Source organism: Solanum verrucosum, unplaced genomic scaffold, assembly GCF_900185275.1.
Source record: "Solanum verrucosum unplaced genomic scaffold, falcon-dt-bn FXZP01000277.1, whole genome shotgun sequence".
NCBI lineage: Eukaryota > Viridiplantae > Streptophyta > Magnoliopsida > Solanales > Solanaceae > Solanum > Solanum verrucosum.
In genome coordinates, this window is record NW_026019945.1 from 1,799,019 (window position 1) to 1,816,784 (window position 17,766).

Consider the following 17,766-nt stretch of genomic DNA (forward strand, 5'->3'; position numbering starts at 1 on the left):
GAGTTTAAACTAATTCAAAGTCACACCACACAACTCATCTAAGGAGGAAACATTCCCTAACAAAGGAATTTTATATCCAAAACTCAAACTTAACCTTTAATTTAAGACGAAGAAATTTCAGCTATTCCACCACGATATTTAATGGCGGTCCACAAGTAATAATAAATACGTGCGTGAAAGGTCTACCAATATAAAACAACTCAAATTAAAGGAATTTATGTTGTATTTTCCGTATAGTTCTTTTTTTATTGGCAAAATTTTGTGCAACACAAAATAACTCTCAATACTGCTGGCCTTATCTAGTCCCACGCATCTCTTATTTAGACCATATAATAAAAATTCTCATTTGTTTCTTTCATAAAGAGCTTTTTCTTTTCTGAAAAATAAAATAAAATTAGTAGTAACCAAAAACTTCTAGCTCCCAATTTTGAACCACAAATCAATTGGACTATAATATATATTGGATATAGATAATATACCTCTAATAATACTATATGGTATTTTTCTTGGCATTTTGATTGCACATCCAACCTAAAAGTTCCTTCAATATGTCTTCCATTCTACCTCAAAACCATGCCATTAGATCCTCACAACGAGCCCTCGATAAAATTGGAACGATACAGAGAAGATCCAGTACAAATCGAGCTAAGAACACCTCCCGCCAAGTTCTCCTACCTGCACGAGTCTATTGTATCTCTTCCTCCTCCTCTTCCTCGTCCAACATTGCCACAATCACCACCAAACGAACATCCGTCTCAGAACCACTAACTCATGACCCACTCACTCCCATCACAAAAATCAAGACTAGTAATAATACGAGAAGTGTACTAAATGACCCGAGTTTAAAATCCACGTGGGCACATCGAGCCTGGATGGCGAGTGGGTGCACCACCGTGCTAATTCCCTTAGCACGGTCTGCAGCAGGGGCACTCGACTCACATATGTGGGCCGGGCCCCTTATAGCAGGCTTCATTGGCTACATCCTATCGGACTTAGCTTCCGGAATCTACCATTGGGGAATTGACAATTACGGCAGCGCCAAAACCCCTGTTTTCGGAGCCCAAATCGATGCATTTCAAGGTCACCATAAATGGCCATGGACAATCACCCGACGCGAATTCTCTAACAATCTCCATTCCTTAGCACGCGCAGTGACATTCACTGTCCTCCCAATCGATCTCTTCTGCAAAGATCCAACTACTCTGGCATTCGTTGGGGTTTGTTCAGGTTGCATTATGTTCAGCCAACAGTTCCATTCATGGGCTCATGGCACGAAAAGTAAGTTGCCTTCAATGGTGTTAGCATTACAAGACGCTGGAATACTCGTATCGAGGGAACAACACGCTGCTCATCATCGCGTTCCATATAACAACAATTACTGCATTGTTAGTGGAATATGGAACTCGATTTTGGATGAATCGAAGTTTTTTGAGCTGCTGGAGATGATTTTCTTCTTTAAATTCGGAGTCCGGCCTAGATCATGGAGTGAACCAAATTCAGAATGGATTGAAGAAACTGAAATACAATCAATTCCTGCTTCACATTGAATTCAATTACAGTATATTAAGCTATATGTAACTGTTAATTAATATACAATGATTGATGTACCTTTAATTTTATTTTTTCCGATTAGTATTGGAATGTTATTGATATTCAAATTGAATGTCGCAAACTCAGGTAGTCGACACTAGCTTGATAATAGTAATATATGTAACTATTTCAACTCCAGCCAAATTACTTAATAATGGAATTTAGATTGAAACTATCAATAAAAATAAGTCATCTATGCTCTACTTGTTTTTTTATGTAGTAGTATTCTTTTTTATATTCATAATATAATTTTTCAACCAAAGAGATTTGAGTGACCATTCTTGAGTCAATATAGCTAAAGTTTTCACTTCATTAGGTTTCTGTAATGTCTTATAAGTATAACAAATCAAGGCTTCTCAAAGCACCCGCGACTCCTCTTTTTGAATACCACTCACTTTCCTAAGTGAGTTCTTTTTTAAGGAATTTAAGATTCTTTAAAGAGAGACGAATTTAAGATTTAAATATGTGGTCAAGGTGCTCCTCAAGCAGTTTACATCCTCCACTTTCAACTAATTCTTCACTTTCAACTATAAGGTTGTAAGTTCGAGTTATAGAAAAAAAGGAAACAAAGGGATATAGGGTTTCTCTGCTTTTGGCATAGCGGCCTCCACTAGGAGGCTCGCACGACCAGCTATTAGCTCAGTAGTAGAGTGCGCCGTTGATAATTGTCTTGTTGTGAGGGACTCCCAAGAAGGATTGAAATAAAAAGGTATTTTAAAAAAAAGGACCACAAGTGATAGAATTGTGAATTGATCACCGAAAAGTTTTACATGTTTTTCTTTCATACAAATATAATTATTATAGTAAATTAACAACAATCATCAAAGTGGCGCAGCGGAAGCGTGGTGGGCCCATAACCCACAGGTCCCAGGATCGAAACCTGGCTTTGATATAAAATATTTTACATATTTTTTTGGTCTAATTGGTTATCAAATATTCAAATTATCAGTTTTATCGTATAATTTTCAGAAGATTAGCTAAAATTATAGTTCACAACTTGAATCAAAAGATTACTATATTACTGAATGCTGAGTATACATAAGACACAATCTACAATAGATATTGTCGGACTCTGGAATTATGTTTTCGATTCCTATAGGTAGATAGGTTGTTTCCGAAGGACCTTCAGTTCAAATGCAACATATCAAAATAATTATGAAAAAAAAAATGATAGTGAAAAAAAATGCAACTACGAATAATTAAGGAGAGCAGTGCAGAACATTCATAAAATAATAGTAACAATAATAATAAAATAATGCGATAATCGAAACATAAAATGACATATGTAATTTGGTGCTCCTATGTCATGAGCATCACCTCCTCCTTCCCACTCCCTCTAAAAAACAAGGAGTAAAAATAAAAGGAGGTACCTCAACCTGGTCAACACAGTCATGGTAATCAGTTAAATAATCAACTTGAAGTATGAACAAAATCTTAAAAAGGCATAATACACAAATACATACTCAAATTTAACTTCAGATGACAAGTAAGCATTTTGATTCAGAGAGTGTGTATCTAAACACCTCAACTTTGTTTCAACTTATAAGTAAACACTCCAACTTGTTCATCTTATGGATACTCGATGTTGACATGACGCAAAAAATTTGGAGACGTCTGAATGATCATTTTATAAATTGGAATGTTTAACTTATACAATAAAGATGAGTTGGAGGAGGATATGAGGAAGAAAATATCTTCATATCAATATATAACAATTTCTTGATGAGACATTTCTCAGATAGAGGCAAAGGAGGATATGAGGAAATTTGCTACACTTAATCCAAGTATCCAACCGGACTATCAGAGACTTGTTTCATTGTGTCTATTTCTCCATTTCTGCTATGCATGTCGAACCACGATATGACCTGACAAGTATGTGCATCACCTACTTACGCTAAATGAACCAAGTAACGAGGGTCGTTTATGGCCAATACCTATATGGACTACTGGACTTAATGGTGGCCCAAATGAAGATCAAAGTTGGCCCAATAAAATGATACTATATCTGGCCCAAATTAGGTACAAAAGTAGCCGCAACAGTTGACCAAATTGTGACCCAAAGGAAGCCCAACATCAGCCACAAAACATAACCCAATTGAGGCCCAAATAAATTGCAATTTTGGTCCAAATTTCTTGACCCATTTGGCCCAAAACATCGGCCCAACTAGAGAGGTTGTTTCCAAAAAATTATCGACTCAAGTGCAACAAATCCAAAAGAAGAAAACAGAGTAGAACGGAACAAAATAATGTCAATTAATATGTGTTTCATAGTAAAATACTCAAATTAATTAATATTTCTTAAGAGGTGTGTAAAGTCCAAAATGAACAAGTGAAAGTATCGATAACTCTAAATTGATCTTATATTCTTAGAAAACACACTTTTTCTTTTTTCTACTTATTAGTAACTTGAAAAAAATAATGTCTAATGAATCATTTTTTATACCTTCCTCACAAAGTAATGATAATTGTTTCTCTCCTTTGGTGATGGAATTCATCTTCTCATTTTAAAGTAGAGTTTATAGCAAATTTCCTTGTAATTACTCATTTCATTATAATTTCTCATCTTACTTTCTTTTTAGTTCATTTGAAAGAGTATGTCTCTTTCTCCGATTGACAACTCTTTAGTTCTAAATTTCTGTCTAACATGTTTAAAACCACGACATTAGATGACATTTTGATACATTCTACATATCTTTATAGGTCTTGATACATCCTATTTAGCTCGGGTGTCCAGTGAGACACAATGGGTACGAGTTAAGATGTCTACATATATATTTTCAAAGTTGAATTGTTTAATTATTAGTCGAGACCAAGTTGACGTGTCTATGTATTATGGCTTTTAAAATCTTATCAAATACTTTTCTGTTATGAAAATGAGGCTATAGTGTACCTTTGCTTGTTTGTTTTCAACTTTTGGCATGTCCAGCTAAAAGTTACAAATGCAGCTATGTTAAGTTTTGCCTACAAATAGAATTTTGAGCTCACCATATTTGCTTGTTTTTCTCACACAGTACTGAAAAAAATAGTACAGCCTAAAAAAAATTCAGAAACTTTGTCTCATTCTTTTAGTGTGATTCAATACACAAGAATGGATTGTTTTGTCCTACTACATTCTTGAAAACCCTGATGTAAAAAGAGGTAAAATAGACAGTTTTTTTTTTTTCAAAATCAAGAATGGTGGATTCTTCAGAATTTGGAATCATGGAGGAAAGAGAGGAGGTTATGGTTTCATCTGTTGATGAAGAAGTAAAACCCATTTTTAGAGTAGCTCATTTTCTTAAACCAACAGCCAAAAAACTCCCTTTTCTCCCTTCAAGACTCAAAATTTCTTGTTCATCACTAAAAGTTCAGTTTAGGGGTGGTTTTTCATATATGAAGGGATGGTCTAAATGGGTTAATGAGTTAAAGCCTTTACACCAAGAGATATGGAAGAAAGCTGGAATCTTTGAAGGTATTATAGCTTCAACATTTAAGATTTATAGGCATAGTGATTTGATTCTTGCTTTAGCTGAGAGATGGTGTTTGGAGACTAATACATTCATTTTACCATGGGGAGAAGCAGCTATTACTTTGGAAGATATGGTGGTTTTAGGTGGTTTCTCTGTTTTAGGACACTCTGTGTTGAAACCTGTTAAGACCAAAGATTCTGTTGACATTGAAAAAGCTCTTTGTGAGGTTCATAAATATATTAGAGCGCGTAAAACGAATGTTGGTTACCATGCTTGGATGGAGCATTTTGCTGGAAGAGGTGACCATTTGGAGCATGTTGCATTTTTGACCCTTTGGTTGTCAAGGTATGTGCTTCCTGCTAGAAGTTGTCTGTTTGTGGACAGAGCTCTTTTCCCTATTGCAATTTATCTTTCTCAAGGAATTCCAATAGCACTTGCCCCTGCTGTTTTAGCTAGTATTTATAGAGATATGAGCTTGCTTAAACAGTTGATTGTATCTTCAGCTAAGAACCATGCGCCAAGTGATTCTAGATGTATAGAAGATGAGTTGAATCCGAACCTTCGGGCTCCTTTTCAGTTTGTTCAGCTATGGGCTTGGGAGAGATTTACAAATTTGCAGCCTAAGCCTAGTAGTATCATTTACTCTGGGGAGCCAAGAGTAGCTAGATGGCATAAGGTGAAAAAACTAAATCATGTGGATCCTAGGAGTGGAATAGATTCCGCTGCTGAATGTTTTCTGTGGCGTCCTTATGCTGTTGATATTGTGAAGAATTGGGATATCAGCAGATTTTACAAGGAGAGGGATGAATATGTGGTGGTTGGACCAAATATGGGAAGAGAAATCATGGCTTTTGCTCGACTTGTTCGAGCTTCTGAACTAGTTGGAATGGATTGTGTTGAACAGTATAATCCACATAGAGTATCAATGCAATTTGGTTATGATCAAGATGTGCCCGGTTGTGTGAATCATGCTAGTGATCATATCCCGAAAATTGCTTGGACTAATTATAACAGACCAATTAAAGATGTCAAGCTCTATATACCTTCTAGGTTCATCGAGTCAGATGTCAGCAGACGATACTTGGAATGGTGGAAGAACCAAAATGTTGCACCTGAGGTTGCAGTTCAGCACGAAAAGATGAATGCCATTGTATGTTGTGGTTTTTTGCAGAAATGTGAAATGATAGTTGTAGAATCATCATCAGATGATGACGATAATATTCCAATTTCTGTATCTTTACGCAAGAGGAAACTCATGAAGAAAGAAATTACTGTACCTGGTAATAATCAAGAACTCTTCCTTAACATGCAAAGTCAATCTTCTTCACCTTCGAATGATGGGACTGCCAAAGCAAGGGAGACTCTAGTGGAATCGAAACCAATAAGCGCCAAATTTGAGGCTTCAAATGGGAAATCGGATGAAGATGGAGATGGGCCATATGTAGTTAAGGAAATGGTGCCACAAGAGAGCAAGAATAACAATGACAAAGGTGGCCGCAAGTTCAACTTGCCTGATGGTATTGAACTTGCAAGTGACGGCCCAAATGCAGGACTTTTGAGTACTAATCCTGCTAAAACATTGCAAATGAGCGAAGCTTCAGTGGTAACACCGAAGGTAACAGCAACGAGTACCAACATAACTGAAGGAAATATGGCGATGGGAAACATTAACAACCATGAGAAAGGGAGCAGTAGATTTGAAATGAACGATATTCTGAAACTTGAGATGAGGATTAGAAACCTTGAAAACATCAATGCTGGAAAGGTTCCAATATTCAGGACAAAGTGAAAACAAGATTAAGCTAAACTATAGTGCTAATACTTCTCTTACTAAGTCTTTGTTTAGTTCATGAAGTTATATTTTCTTCTATATTGCCTAGTACTCAGAGATACTCAGACAGTGCTACTAGCTCGTTCTTCTATTTTGATCCTCTTGTAACTATCTCAGCTTTAGTAAAAAAAATTCACTTGAATTATGTTTCAGTTCACTTGTTTACTTTCCAGGTTTCTAACTGTTTTGCATATTAACAATCTTGCATAGTTCTCATTTAGCTCTATGAAGCGTTTGTGGCTGTTGCGAATACAAAGTCAAGATTACAGATATGATCACTAGCATGTTTTTGTTCCCACACTATCAAGTTACTCTGAACTCGGAGATTCTTTTTTATTTCTCTCCCCCGTTGAATTAAAAACCAAGTCGAGTGACAAACATCTTCTTTTAATAGGAGAAATACTAAACAGGAGCACACTACTCCTCCACAAATTTTTGTTTTTGTTTAGCTATCCGATATCCCTAACCCACAGGCTAGACTAATCTGGATTTGTGCCAGGGATAAAAGGCTACTTATCCAGAAGTTCACCTCTCTCCTCTCCATTTTCAGGACTTGAACTCGAAGCCTTTTATTAAGGATAGAGAAGTTCCAACCATCCCAATACTCCCGATGGTTACTCGTCCTACATTTAGACTCTTTTGAAAGCACACAACAAGAATCTAACCAACTTTTAAGGACTGAGCTTGTTACTGTAATTCTTGCAAGTTCGTTATCCACTATTTTGTTGTTGTTCTTGTTGTTCCTTTTGTACTTTGGTGCTGTTGAACTGCGCTCTCTCGGAAACAACCTCTCCACTTCCTCTCTACCTCTGGAACCACTTGTGAGATTTCATTGATATATTCTTGTGAAATTTACAATTACCATAATATCAAATGCCAGAGAATTCAATTTTTTTTCTCTTCAACTCGGAGCCCTTTGAACTAGATCGATCTTCATCAATTCAATTTCCAATTTCTGCATGATCTTTGGTAATATATGACTTTTTTTAAATATATGTTCTTGTGTCATTTGGTTCATTTAATTTTGATACAAATATATACTGTTGATTAATTGATTGATTCGGATGATTGCCATCCACTTAAGCCTCATTGGACAGTGTTACTGGATACATGTGCGTATTGGAGGTAGTCAGTACCCGGTGCATTATTAATCGAGATGGTACAATTTGACCTGGACACTGTCGTTATTAACAACATGTGCAATTATTGACTGTTTGAGAGTCTTAAAAAGACATTTCAAAAAAATTTATACTTCAAACAAACTTAGCTGGCTTTGCCTGCTTTTTGTTTCAGCATTATTTTCTTGTGGACTTAATAGTCTTTCTCGGGCACTTCTCTACCTGAAGAATGAAAATGTAATGCCCTACTTATTATATGTTTCATAACTTTCATATTACAGGTTGTAGTATTTATTTGGTGGTCACGAGGACAAGGGAAGCTTTGCAACATTATCTCTTAGTCTCAATATATTTTGAAGCTAGGACATGGCAAAAAAAACATGTGTAAAGCGCCTTCATAAGGAATATGAACTGGTGCTTATGCTGTTCCCTTCCTTTCATTGTTAAGCTTCGGTATACGTAGCTTTCCCTAACTAAACCTGTTGATTTGTAAATATCTAAAGTGTGATCAGATATGATTTTATAAGATTAAATTGATCTTATAAAATCATATCTATTGAATAGGTTAGGATCCTTGATTCTCAAATCTACCAGAATCAAGGGATCTGATAGCTAGTTAGTCAGTTTTCTATACTATAAATATGTATCTCTATGGATGAATAAGATTGTACAATTTTGGTACCAAAACTTACATGGTATCAGAGCAAGGTTATTCTTATAACTAAAACAGCACTACTGCCAAGAAAATAGAAGCCAACGGCATCAATAGAAGTCGAGAGTTCTATTAACAATTTTGACAAGAGACAACAATGAAGCTGTGGTGTGATTTTTGCAAAAAATATGGGCACACTCGTGAGACTTGTTGGAATATCCATAGGAAACCGCCTAGCTGGAACAGAAAAATGGCAGACAACCATGGTCAGGCTCTTCAGTGTACCAGCAAAGAACCAGGGCTATGATCTTCTCTAGAAAGGCAACCTTTCACTAAGGAACAAGTAGAGTGGTTGCACAAATTTCTCCAAGTTCTCCAACCTCAACCTCAACTCCAAACCAGTAAATCTGATTTTTCTACTCCCACTTGTTCTTTTTCCCAAGTAGGTAATGTACTCTCCGTTTTTGTGAGTACATAATCAAGTGGTATAAGTCCTTGGATCATAGATTCAGGGGCTAGTGATCACATGACATGAAATTCCCATTTTTTTCAACTTACACTCCTTTAGCAGGAAATAAAAAAGTCAAAATTGCTGATGGTTCCCTCTCAGCAATTGCTGGAAAAGGGACAGTCAAACTAACCCCTCTTTTGACCCTTTTTGGTGTCCTTCATGTTCCAAAACTGTCTCATAATCTTTAGTCCATCAACAAATTGACTCAAAACATTAATTGTCGTGCTATCTTTGAAACTCTTGTTACCTCAGTTGTTTATGAATAAAAGTACATCCTCGTTCCAGTGTGAATTTTGTGAATTGGCTAAACACAGACGTTCATATTTTTCTTCCCAAAAATACAATGCCACAAAACCCTTTAAGTTAATCCATGGCGATGTTTGGAGACCTTCTAAGGTAGCAACTATAAATGGAAAAATGTGGTTTGTGAGTTTCATAGATGATCACACTAGACTAACTTGGGTGTACTTATTGAAAGACAAAAGTGAAGTAAAACATATATTTGAGGTTTTTTATGTTATGGTTGAAGCACAATTTCATGAGAAGATTCAAATATTTCGGAGTGATAATGGGAGAGAGTATTTTAATGATCATCTAGGCAATTTTTTCACTTCCAAGGGAATAGTACACCAAAGTTCATGTCCTAATACACCACAACAAAATGGAGTAGCTGAGAGAAAAAATAGGCATCTTATGGAGGTAACTAGAGCCTTAATATTCACAAGTGGAGTCCCTAAATTTCTTTGGGGAGAAGCTCTTTTTACATCCACTTATCTTAATAATAGGATGCCTTCCTGTGTTCTAGATTTAAAACCCCCTTTTAGTGTGTTCAAGACATACTTCCCTACTTCTAGATTGACCACTGATCTACCTTTCAGAGTCTTTGGGTGTAGTGTACTTGTTTATGTTCATGATCATAATAGGAGTAAACTTGATCCACGTGCTAAAAATGTGTTTATGTTGGCTATGCCTCTAGTCAAAAGGGATACAAGTGTTATGACCCAAATACTAGGAAGGTTATTGTCACAATGGATGTCACTTTTTTTGAATCTCAATTATTTTTTGGAACTCATCTTCAAGGGGAGAAACATAGTGAAGATTCAATGGATAGTAAGGATTCTCGCGACCTCACATGCGAGAAACAAAATGATCTACCTTTTATGATAGATACTGGAAATAGTACTTTTGGTAGTAACAACCTTGATAAGGTAAGAGATCCCAACTTATATAGTGAAAATAATGAAGTTGAGACAATAGAGTCTTTTCATGATACAATTAATGACAAGGACATGGATCAAACAAAGGAATTGCAGGTTTATATGAGAAGAAACCGAAATCAAGAAAAAGAGACTAAGGACGCTCAGCAGAACCAAAAGTCAAGATCTTACTGATATACAAGGTAGTTCTCCAAAATCTAATTTTGATTTGCCCCTTGTTATTTTAGACCTTGATCTTCCAATTGCCAAACGTAAATGAGTAAGAAAAGTCACAAACCATCCCATGTCAAATTTTGTGTCATATAGAAACTTATCTCCTTCCTATATAGCTTTTCTTTCTCAATTATCTGGAGTGGATATATCGAGAAATGTGCAGGATGCTTTGAATGTTCCCAAGTGGAAAGAGGTAATTCTAGAGGAGATAAATGCTCTTAAGAGAAATGAAATCTGGGAAATGGTGGAACTACCACGTGGAAAGAAAACAATGGGTTGCAAGTAGGTGTTTACCATCAAATTTAAATATGATGGGTCCTTGGAGAGGTATAAGGCACGTTTGGTAGCAAAAGGGTTTACTCAGACCTATGGAATTGACTATCTTGAGACATTCGCTCCAATTGTCAACTTGAATTCAATCAGGATTCTTCTGACCATTGTTGCCAATCTTGATTGGCCCCTTCAACAACTGGATGTGAAGACTGTATTCTTAAATGGAAAACTCGAAGAAGAAGTCTACATGGATCCTCCTCCGGGTTTTGAAGAAAGGTATGGAACTGAAGTGTGCAAGCTAAAAAAATCTCTCTACGGGCTTAAACAATCTCCAGGAGCTTAGTTTGAGAGATTTACTCAATTTGTAAAAAAACAAAGGTACACTCAAGGGCAAGCAGATCACACCATGTTCATTTGACACTCTCTTAAGGGAAAGACAACTATCCTGATAGTGTATGTTGATGATATTATACTTATAGGAGATGACTTTCCCGGAATGAAAAATTTAAAGGCACAGTTGGCGTCGAATTTGAGATCAAAGATTTAGGTCAGTTGAAATATTTTCTTGGCATAGAAGTAGAAAGATCAAAAGAAGGCATTATGGTGTCACAAATGAAGTATGTACTAGATCTTCTAAATGAGACAGTCATGAGTGGTTGTCGTCCAGCTGAAACACCTATTGATCCGAATATTAAATTTGGAAACAAAGAAGGATATGTAGTTGACCAAAGTCAATATCAGAGACTAGTGGGGAAGTTGATCTACTTATCACACTCGACCTGATATAGCTTTGGCTGTAAGCTTAGTGAGTCAATTTATGCACTCTCCAAAAGAAGAGCACCAAGAAGTGGTCTACAGGATTCTAAGATATCTGAAAAGTTCACCAGGGAAAGGATTGGTTTTCAGAAAAGGTCAAGATAGAGGCATTGAAAGCTTTACAGATGCAGATTGGGCAGGTTCTACTATTGATATGAGGTCTACATCAGGATATTGTACTTTTATCTGGGTAATCTTGTGACTTGGAGGAGTAAAAAGCAGAATGTTGTAGCTCGTAGCAGTGCTGAAGCTCAATACCGATCTATGGCCCATGGGATCTGTGAAATGATTTGGCTCAAGAAGATGATGGATGAACTGAAAAAGTTGTTTGTGTTACTAATAAAGTTGTACTGTGACGACAAAGCCGCCATAAGTATTGCTCACAATCCAGTTCAACATGACAGAACAAAGCATGTTGAAGTGGACATGCACTTCATAAAAGAGAAGATTGAAGAAGGGACGTGTGCATGCCTTTCGTCACAACAAATCAGCAAATTGCGGATATTTTCACAAAAGGCTTGTTTAAACCAAAGTTTGAAATTCTTATAAGCAAGTTAGGCATGACAGATATTTACATGCCAACTTGAGGGGGAGTGTTGATTTGTAAATATCTAAAGTGTGATCATGTATGATTTTATAGGATTTAAATTGATCTTATAAAATCATATCTGATTTGCTATTGAATAGGTTAGGATCTTGATTCTCAAATCTGCCAAAATCAAGGGATCTGATAGCTTGTTAGTCAGTTTTCTATACTATAAATATGTATCTCTATGGATGAATAAGATGGTATAATTTTGGTACCAAAACTTACAAAACCAACCACAACTTTTTGAATATAGACACTCTCATGTGAGAAGGGGAGCCTTGGAATAACCGGTAAAATTATTGCCATGTGACCAGGAGGTCACGGGTTCAAGCCTTGAAAATAGCCTCTCGCAGGAATGCAACGTAAGACTACGTACAATTGACCCTTGTGATCAGGCCCTTCCTTGGACCCTGTTGCATAGCAGAAGCTTTAGTGCAGTGGACTGCCCTTTTAACATGACTCTCATGTGATATATAAAAGCCTTAGCTGGCCTTTGCAGTCCACGGGGAGCCCTCGTCCTGCGATGAGCAAAATTTGTGCATCCATATAGGTATGAATTTTAAGTCTTTCTGAATATTTTCACTTCACAGAACCCTTCTAATCTGAATTTTTTTTTTACAGTATCACGATTATTATTATTATTATTATTATTATTATGTATACGATGGTATACATAATTTTAGGGATTTGAATATCTAGTTAACGTAGTTAACTTATTTTATTCGTGTATCTATATCATTGTATCTTTGAGTAATGAGATAAATTACTCTCCGCACCTTGTCTATTATCTGGTATGAGAGCTAGGTCCATCTTCGTTTGTGCTTTCAATCCACGTTCCAGTTGGGTTTGGGCGTGAAGGAGTGTTAAGAGTCCCACATTTGTTGGGTAATAAACCGATGGTTTGCTTATATGAGTTTTGGACCTGTTTATTTGGACCAGTTGGGTAAGATGTTCCAAATGAAATTCCGACCCAAACGCTATCTGTTTGCTTGACCCGCCTTCCTTTTTAGTTCTTTTAAAAAAGTGATTCTTTCCCCTTTTTTAGCAATTTTTTAGTTTCAACTTTCCATATATCATGTTTCAAACAACAAAATTAATGGACACTTTAGTAAATTTGACGTATCTTTATTTTTATACCATAAGATCAAAAGTCTTCTTTATTTTCTTAAATTCTGTGCCAAGTCAAATTGGTCAAACAAATTGAAACTGAGAGATTACCTAGTATCTCAAGGTGTTATTTAGTGTCCATAAGATGTTTTGGCGTTTTGCGCGATTATGGAAAATGATTTATTTATTTTCAATATATATGAACTAGTGATTCTCCTAATATGAATAAATTTGTCAATTTAAAAGGAAATTCAATAATTGCTTTAGGTAACAAGTTCAAATCCTAAGCGCGATAGTACTCTGCTATTTTTTTTAATCCGCTTATATAAATTTGTCTCTGTCACTTCTTTACTAGTTTCTTAAGTGGCGATGGATGAGATGGATATAGACAAGGATCTAAGCTTTCGCGGTGAGAGTACTAATAATGTTTCAAGTTTTCTTAATGGGAATTTCAGGACGAAGATGGCGGCAGGCTCATTTTACATACCACGATCTGACAAAGCGCCTCTCGGGGAAGATGCACATTTTACCATAGGTGTAGCAGATGGCGTTGGTAGCTGGGCCAAAAAGGGAATCGATTCTGGAGAATATTCGAGACAGTTGGTTAGAAACGCTAAATTATCGATTCAGAAGCAGAAAGATCAAAGGAACAAAATTCACCCAGTGGAAGTTCTCAAAGAAGCTTATTTTAACACAAAATGTCAAGGTTCGTCAACAGCTTGTATTTTGACTTTAGCGTGTGATACTATACACGCGGTCAACGTTGGTGATAGTGGGTTTGTTGTTATAAGAGACGGGGACATAGTTTACAAATCAGAAATTCAACAAAAAGGATTCAATTATCCCTTTCAGTTAGGGAATGGTGTTAAATTAGATGATCCAAGTGTGGCACAAGAAATTAAAGCTACAGTAAGAATAGGGGATGTGATAGTGATGGCTACAGATGGATTGTTCGATAATGTTCACAACCATGAGTTGGAGAAATTAGTACACGACGGGCTAGTGGATTTGCGCAAACTGGAAACATTTTCGAAGATGTTAGCACAGAAGATTGCAGAATATGCCCTGCAGAAATCAGAAAGTAAAACTCTTTATACACCTTTTACTGAAGAATGCTCCAAAGCTAACAAATATCGTCCTGGTGGCAAGCGTGATGACATTACAGTGATTGTTGCCCATATTTTACCCCGATAGTTCTGTTTAGGGGTTTAAGGTGTAGGATTTATGATTTGTGCTTATCAATGATGTAAAATATGCCTGATCAAATTTGCTAAAATGAGTTTGGATGAACTTTCTTAGACTTTTTTTTTTTTGCTATTGATGCTCATAATCTTCTTGAGTTTAATTTTTTATTCGTGTGTGGTATATAACAGGGCACATCTTGATCGAATCAGAACATCAAAAATATTTGGTTACATTGTAAACAGTTCAATGCTTTGTTGCCCCTATGTAGATCAGAGTAGTCTACTGAGCAAACAGGCAAAAAACAAAGATTTATTGATCAATATGAAACAATAGTTAATCGTCGACACCTTGTCCTGGATGTTGTTTGGTCACTAAAGCCAAAGACTAAGGAGTTAACTGGGATGGATTGGATCGAACCTAGGAAACTCCTGGTCCTAGGGAGTGCTTCCCCTCTAACGAGCCCTACCCTACACAAATCTGGATTAGTCCAGCTAATGGAAGGTATCGCGATCATAGTATGTAATTGTACCGTATGTGCTTCCCCTGAATCATTGGTAATATGCAAACTCATTTTAGCGAACTTAGGCCTCCCTTTCGGTGGGAATTCCAAAGCTGAAGAAGATTCGGTGTGAGTTCCATTTGTTATGACCTCATCACATTACTGCACAAATTCACAACATACAGAGGCATTCAACATTTCGTAGTGTCCTCATGACAGTCTTGGTGTCCTTCCATGAGTTATAGACCATTTCCCTTGGTTACACGCTTAACTGCATCGTCTGATGCAACGTTTTGGTCCTTCCACCACTCCAAGTATCTCATGCTGACATCTCATGACTTTGAGAGCCTTCTGAGCATAATTAACACAACGTGGCACATCTTGATCGAATCAGAACGTTAGCTGCATTTTCCTGTCTTCCCCACCAAATACAGTATTTTTAAGCTGAGCTCATTGTGAAGCAAGGAAAGCCAATTGTTGGGTTTTAAAAGGTGTGAATGGAAAATGAAGATTAATGCACCACTTCTTCAGAATTCGATGCCTTGTTTTGCAAGATCGAATTGAGAATGTACCAGAAAAATTGGTGGTATTCCGGTTAAAGATTACACAATGTAACCTTCTTATTATTAGGAGAAAATTAGTTTCTAAAAGTTAATTCTTTTGATACCTATCATGTGTATCTTTGGAAAAGATTTACAAACCATATGTTTTGGAATGAATTTTCCTTGACAAATAGTGTTGCCTTTAAAATTCTTTAGTTTGCAGAATGAGAGATGCATAATTTGTTTGATAAAATAGTATGTCAAAATGTTATAGTTGGAAGGCTATTTGAAAAGAAAAGCATTTCTATGTGATAATCTAAGAATATGTTTTATTTTGTTTGGAGGAAAAAAAAGCTTTTATAGTTTTGTACTCCGTGTGAAATTTGATTTTGCCTGATTGTTGTAGACTAAAAACTTTTGTAGTTTTCTACTCTGGATAAATTGGACTATGCAATTGGTTTGAAGAATATGAAACTTTCACCTAATAAGTCAGTGTTGTACTTTTGATTTTCTACAAACTTCATTGTTAAATAGAAAAACAAAAGTTTTTATCTTTATTATTAGTATTCTAAATACTAAGTGGTATGTCTAATTGTGATAGAAGAAAGACCAGTGACTTAAAGTTTGTGATTTTGTGCCTGCAATAGGTGCCTCTATGGAATGAACTTTGACATTGTGTAAAGATTGTCAAAAGGATTTAACGCACTAAAATTCTTTTGTAGAATAATGTTTCCAAAAGAGGTTTCATATTGCTGATGACATTTTGATTGTATGGAAAAAAATATGTGGAAAAACTATTTTCAAATACTTGAAAAATATTTTTGAGATCATATTTGAAATGTGGGGGTTCTTTGCTTATGATAAAGATAAAATTAGACTTGGTGTCTAATTTAATTTTAGAGCAAAAGAAATGAAATTCAATGATACTTTTGTATTATGTTAGACCCACAAAATTCTTGGAGTATATTTGATATTGTGGTTGATGAGTTTCTCTTTTACTAGTATATGGTGTGACTAGTATGAAACTACCAAATTATATATATACTTGTTCAAAATAATTGTGTTCTTTATGAAAAAGTGTTACTTAAAATGTTTTGATTTTTCATGAAAAGATATGTCTATTAAATATAACTATTTGTATAGACATGAATATTGGTGAATAGTCAGTTGTCATGTTTTGTAAAAGAAGCATTTGGACTATGTTGCCTTTATTGGACCTAATAAAACTTTGTTCATGGGTAGTTCTATAACAATTAAATTGAAAGTTATGGAAATGTCCTTCCGAAAATGACATTTGACAAGGTGATGACTCTAAGCAATGTTTGTATCACACAAAATTGTAAGAAATAGGAACAAAATATTTGTGAGAAAAAACTACCTCGCGGAGAGCTTTTCAAACTCAATATTTTTATTTGTTCTTACTTGCTTGAGTCAAACTGTTTGTGACATGAACACTTAGGGCATGTCAATTACAAAACTCATGTTTGTGTGGAATCTAAGTTTGCTGAACATTCTTATAAATCTGTTGAAATGAATTCTAATCCATTAGAGTTGATTTTGAAAGGAATTCTAATCTATTAGAGTTGACTTACACTGACATTTGTGATATTAAGTCAACCCCATCTTATGGTGGGAAAAAGTATCTCAGAACTTTGATTGACAATTGCATTAGAAATTACTATGTCTATTTCTGAATGGTAAGGATGAAATAATAGAAATATCTAGACAATATAATTTTGAAGTTTAAAATCAGTTGGGAAAAAGATAAGAAGTGATAGGGATGGAAAATATAAATCTCCGTTTACAGAAATATGTTTGGAAAATGAATTTATCCATCAAACTACTGTCCTATTCACCTAAATCTAATGGAATTGCAGAATGAAAAAAAAAACGAACTTTGAAGAAAATGATGGTTGCATTACTTATTAGTTAAGGTTTACCACAAAACTTGTGTGGAGGAACTATCCTTACTGCAAAAGAGAACAACAAAAAGTTGTCTTTCCAAAAAGAAAGTAATTTTGTTTGTTCATGACACAATTTATTCTATATGATAAATGGAAAGGAAGGAAATCCAACTTGAAATATTTCAAAGTAAGGGGGTGTCTAGCCAAAGTCCAAGTTTCTATTGCTAAAAGGATTAAAATAGGACCTATGACTGTAAAATTAGACTTGAG

The 17,766-nt window shown here is 35.6% G+C and overlaps 3 protein-coding genes across 3 annotated transcripts; all 3 read left to right on the plus strand.

Annotated features, from left to right (window-relative positions):
* Positions 1-492: 492 nt before the first annotated feature.
* Positions 493-1,571, plus strand: LOC125807732 (fatty acid desaturase 4, chloroplastic). The gene has a single exon (XM_049487468.1). It carries the CDS (start codon positions 549-551, stop codon positions 1,545-1,547), a length of 999 nt encoding a protein of 332 aa, XP_049343425.1. The 5' UTR covers positions 493-548; the 3' UTR covers positions 1,548-1,571.
* Positions 1,572-4,764: 3,193 nt separating this feature from the next.
* On the plus strand, positions 4,765-6,958 carry LOC125807619 (uncharacterized). The gene is made up of 2 exons (XM_049487358.1): positions 4,765-5,041; positions 5,150-6,958. Exons 1-2 carry the CDS (start codon positions 4,765-4,767, stop codon positions 6,826-6,828), a joined length of 1,956 nt encoding a protein of 651 aa, XP_049343315.1. The 3' UTR covers positions 6,829-6,958.
* A 6,777-nt stretch (positions 6,959-13,735) lies between these two features.
* Positions 13,736-14,560, plus strand: LOC125807492 (probable protein phosphatase 2C 55). The gene has a single exon (XM_049487218.1). The coding sequence runs from the start codon at positions 13,736-13,738 to the stop codon at positions 14,558-14,560; it is 825 nt and encodes a 274-aa protein (XP_049343175.1).
* Positions 14,561-17,766: the final 3,206 nt, after the last annotated feature.

Bases quoted from the DNA above. Each gene is read 5' to 3' on its own strand.
- LOC125807732 (XM_049487468.1), top strand. From the start codon at position 549: ATGTCTTCCATTCTACCTCAAAACCATGCCATTAGATCCTCACAACGA.
- LOC125807619 (XM_049487358.1), top strand. From the start codon at position 4,765: ATGGTGGATTCTTCAGAATTTGGAATCATGGAGGAAAGAGAGGAGGTT. The intron at 5,042-5,149 runs GTATTATAGCTT...CATGGGGAGAAG, and splicing joins GAAAGCTGGAATCTTTGAAG to CAGCTATTACTTTGGAAGAT.
- LOC125807492 (XM_049487218.1), top strand. From the start codon at position 13,736: ATGGATGAGATGGATATAGACAAGGATCTAAGCTTTCGCGGTGAGAGT.